The 4,734-nt window shown below is 55.9% G+C and overlaps 1 protein-coding gene across 2 annotated transcripts in view; it reads left to right on the forward strand.

The window, feature by feature from the left end:
- The window catches only part of NTN3 (netrin 3), a 33,077-nt gene extending 29,519 nt beyond the window's left edge, over positions 1–3,558 (forward strand). For both annotated transcript variants that reach the window (XM_042037492.1, XM_042037491.1), the window contains 2 exons: positions 1,637–1,711; positions 1,972–3,558. In XM_042037492.1, the coding sequence (XP_041893426.1) occupies positions 1,637–1,711; positions 1,972–2,300 (404 nt within the window). In that variant the 3' untranslated portion in view covers positions 2,301–3,558. The remainder of the gene's footprint in view (positions 1–1,636; positions 1,712–1,971) is intronic.
- Positions 3,559–4,734: the final 1,176 nt, after the last annotated feature.

Here is a 4,734-nt window from a genome sequence, read left to right on the forward strand (position 1 = left end):
CTGGGGATGCAGCAGGGTCCAGGCTGAGGCTGTAGCACATCCTGGGGGTGCAGTGGGTGAGGGCACCTTCAGTGCCACCACCACCAAACACTCCAGCACGCTCAGCAGCCACCCCCATACGGAGAGGCCCTGAGCCCCCTGTGTAGCCACCACCACTGTCTCAGGGGAGGCAGCAGGGCCAAGGCAGCTCTGCCAGCCCAGGCAGAGGGGCAGTGTGGCAGCATGGTGGGGGCTGAACTGCAAATCAGAGCTCACCCCCCTCTGCCAAGAATTAGCTTCGCGCTGCACTGCTTCTGTCACTGACAAATTTGGAACAGGTGGCATGAAGTCCCAGATAAAAAGGAGCTGGGCAGAGAGGAGAACAGCAGAGCCCAGGGTGAGTTTGTGCTCCTGGGCTTCTTTCTTTCCTCATTTCTCCTCCTCCCCTTGGCACAGGGTTCTGTTATTCCCAGTCTTCCCCCAGAGCTTCGCCTCCATCCCCAGTGATCACTGTGGCAACCTGCAAACAAAGACAACTTTAGAGGCTGCTGGCTCTGTCCTGGGATGCGGGGCCAAGCCAGAGGGAGAACCTGCGAAAGGCAGAGAAAAGAAGAAAGATGGGCTCAGAAAAAACATGCCACTTGGAAAGAGACAAATTGAGATGTTCAAAGAAAGATGGCAGGGGAAAGAAAGGAGGAGAACAGGGCTGCTTCGGGCAATTGTTGGGATCAAAGGCTTTGGGGAGAAGGAAAGAGGCATTCCCTGCCCTCCCTCTGCTTGAGATGCAAATCTGGGGGCTTTAAAAATGCACAGAATAAAACTTCCTGGAGGACAGGAGCCTTGGGGGGCAGCAGGGTAGTGGAGGACAGCCTGGTGGCCTCCCCAACACCTCTGGAGCAGCCTGAGCAGGGGATGCCTGGGCAGCAGGAGTGGCATGGTGAAACAGAGCCACTTCCGTCACCTGCCTCCTTCCCACAGCCTGAGTCCCCTTCCTCACTCATGGGAGCCTATGAGGCACAGGTCCCTGGAGGGGCTGCCCCTGAGGGTGCTTCCCACCACTCTGGCCCCTGAGAGCTGAATCGCTCTGAGGATCATGACCCCCTTGGTCTGGTGTCAGACCTGCCTTTCGATCTGCCCCCTGTGGGGCTGATTGTGGGATTGCTGACAAATCCTCTTTTCCCACATCACCCAGCTGATCTATTGACTCTCCTTGGCCATGGCCCCTGCTGGCCCTCCATGGAAGCCACTGTCACCTCAGCTGCATTCCTCCCATCCTTCCCTTTCTGTGTCTGGCAGGAGTCCCCAGGCTTCCTCCACCAGCCCTGTGCTGACTTATCCCACAGGACAAGTGACAGAGTCTGCTCAGGGCACCCAAGGCCACTTGGTTCCTCTTCTCAGCTGATGTGGTATCGGGCTTTCATGCTGGTCTTTGAGCCCCCAGCCCCTGTGAGGTGCCAGGGGAGCAGCTGGACTCAACAGACCCCCATGCCCAGCAGGGCCCAGGCCCTGGCTCAGGAGGAGCCAAGTACCCACCACCTTCTGCCAGGCTGGGTCTTGCTGCTGTCCCCTCCACCCCACTCCCTCTTCCCCTGGGGTGGGATGAGTCCCCACATGCCTCAAGCCCCTCAGTGCTCAACCCACTGTTCTTCTGCCGCAGACTGTGACTCCTACTGCAAACCAGCCAAGGGCAACTACAAGATTAACATGAAGAAGTACTGCAAGAAGGACTATGGTAAGGACCTCCAACCTCCCTGGGCCACCCTGGGCTTTGTCCCAGAGGCAGGTGAGGGCTGGCTGTGGGTGAGCCGGATGAAGGCATCCAGAGGGTGGGGAACACTCTGTATGGAGAGGGGTTCCCAGATCAGCCCTCCCAAAGCTGCAATGGATGAGGCAGGTAGGGCTGCTGGGGAAGGGCAGGTCCTGTCACCAGCCTTCCTTTGGGGAGCAAGGCAAAGCATCCCCATCACTATGCCTCCCCCTTTTTTCCCTCAGTGGTCCAGGTGAACATCCTAGAAATGGAGACGGTGGCCAACTGGGCCAAGTTCACCATCAACATCCTCTCTGTCTACAAGTGCCGTGACGAGCGGGTCAAACGCGGTGACAACTTTTTGTGGATCCACCTGAAAGATCTGTCCTGCAAGTGCCCCAAGATCCAGATCAGCAAGAAGTACTTGGTCATGGGGATCAGCGAAAACTCCACTGACCGGCCTGGACTGATGGCTGACAAGAACAGCCTGGTCATCCAGTGGCGGGATGCCTGGACACGCCGCCTTCGGAAACTGCAGCGGCGGGAGAAGAAGGGCAAGTGCGTGAAGCCCTGAGGGGTTTGCAGCCACCGTGCCCCCCATGCCCAGCCCCAGCCCAGCTGGGCGCTGCCAGACTGCGCCCACAGACTCTGTACATATATATAGTGTGAACGGACTCTTTGTCTATAGTGTATATTTTGGCCATGGTTTCCCAATGTGTGCGTGTGCATGGGTGGGTGTGCGTGTCGGTCCTTTTCTCTAAGTGTGTATTAAAAATAATACGGTACTGACAAACCTTTAATGAGGAGCAAAGTGAAGCGAGGTCCTGTGGGTGCCTGTTGCCGGAAGGAGCTTGAAGGGGATTGGTGTCCTGCTCCGGGCATGCTGGAGCTCATTTTCAAGGCTTTTACATTCCCTTTAATACAGTTGTCTTCTGCCCAGTGTTGACATCTCAGTTGACAGCTCTCACTTCTCCAGCATCCAGGGTATGATCCTTCCTCACTCTGAAAATGTGCTGCTGCCAGACCTCTCTCTGCCTTTCTCCTTGCCCAGGAGGAACAAGAGGTCAGAGTCTTCCGTCCCTCATTCTGATGAGTGGAAACTGTCCAGTGCTGCAGAGCGTCCAGCCCCAGGAGCTCCACCAGGAAGGACAAATGAACTTTTACAAGGCCTGATTCCCTGGTGACCTTGGGCTCACAGGGGCCAGCACTGTGGCTGGGGCAGGACCCGTGCAAGGCTGCGGTGCCATAGGGAGGAGCCAGGCCCTGGCAATGCGCTGGTGGCCACTACCAGGCAGAACTGTGTCCACCAGGGAGAAAGGGACAGACTTGGCAACCCCTGGTTGTCACTGTCCTGGTGCCTAGTCCAGACAACCCAGTGAGAAACACCTGGACACACCATTTTCCCCTCCCATGTCCACCTGCTCCATTTGAACCTGGGCTAGACTGGACAGGCTGACTGGAGCCATCGTGTATCATCAGCCATCCACCCAGGTCTCTGTGCCTGTGTTCCTTGTACCAGTTGACATAATTCCACCTGTTTCTGTTGAGATGACACCGAGTGACCATCTGCCTTGGTGTGCACCTTTCAGAGCAGGCCAGGCTGTGTGCTCTCCTGGGAAGAATTGCTGTGGCCAAGGTTGTCCAAGGAGATGCACAAGGCAGAGGTGACAGGAAGAGAGAAGAGCTTTCATTGATCCACCTCTAGTCTTTTATATCTTCTTCACCGTGTATTAGTCTCTGGTTAAACAGACACCAGTATCTTCCCACATTGAGATTGTAGTGGTCTTGGCTTAATAAATATGAATAGAAATAATAGGTGCTCTGACAACAGATATTCCTTTCCCTACAAACCTTGCCTTGCTTATTGAATGGCTCAGTGAGGGGTTGTAGCCTACATCAGTCTTCCAGTCCGTTAGGATGAAGCTTTACCCTTTTCAGCCCACGGCAGCTTGTGTGGACTCCCCATTTGATGGTGGTGCTTCTGAACTTCAGCACCCCAGGGTGGTGTTGGAGCTTCCAGCTGAAGAGACTGGTGGAGCATTGTTGGGTTTCAGGACAAGGGAATTTGGGGAGTGAGGCTCCAGGCCCTGGGGATGTCTGTGTGGACATGCAGGTGCATTGGTGAAGCTGCTGGAGATGCTGGAAGTGATGTTGCAGAGCTGTGGAGGGCCTGCAGTGCCATTGTTCAGGTCCCATGGGTACTTGGGTGCCTACACAGGGCATGGGCAGAGGTGGGGGGAGTCCAGAAGCTGAGGGGTAATGGGTATGTGGGACCACTTGGGCTTCGATGAGCTGATATTACCCACCATCCAGACACAGACCCTCTTCCCTCCTCTGTCTGAGCCGAGGGGATCCTCCCATCCCTGGCTCCTCTTGGATTGTCATAGACTATTGGCCTCTGCCATGAGATGGCTCTTGATGTAGTTGGGCCACCTGGTTCTCCTCTTCCTGCCACAGCTACTTTCACCAGACTTGCCCTTGGCCCAGGCTCACTGCAACCCCTTGCACCCAACAGTCACAGAATCACAGCATGGTTTGGGTTGGAAGGAACCTCAAAGATCACCTTCTTCCAACCCCTGCCATGGGCAGGGACACCTTCCACTATCCCAAATGGTTCCAAGCCATGTCCAATCTGGCCTTGGACACTTCCAAGGATGGGGCAGCCACAGCTGCTCTGGACAAATGCAGGAGTTCTCACACAGAATTCAGTGGTGGAACACCCTTTGGGTGTGCAAGGACAGGACTTTCATCAGGAACATCCCTTCTGTCCCAGACACTGCTCAGCATTGCCCCATGGGGTGTGGAGGTTCTCTGACCCCTCTTCTCTGCAGCCACAGCCCAGGAAAGAGCAGGGCAGCACCACTGTTCCATGGGCATGGATACTTCTCAGGGCAGGGCTTCAGCAGCACGTGGCTTCTCCAAGCAAGGACAGCCTTCAGGAGAGGCACAATGTGTCTGTGTTCCCCAAAGTCCCTGGGCTCAGCCTTCTTGGGCAGGGAACTCCAGGG

The sequence above is a fragment of the Corvus kubaryi genome, unplaced genomic scaffold (assembly GCF_017639235.1).
Source record: "Corvus kubaryi isolate FWS band 111438036 unplaced genomic scaffold, C.kubaryi_AGA036_p1.0 37387, whole genome shotgun sequence".
In the NCBI taxonomy this organism is placed as follows: Eukaryota; Metazoa; Chordata; class Aves; order Passeriformes; family Corvidae; genus Corvus; species Corvus kubaryi.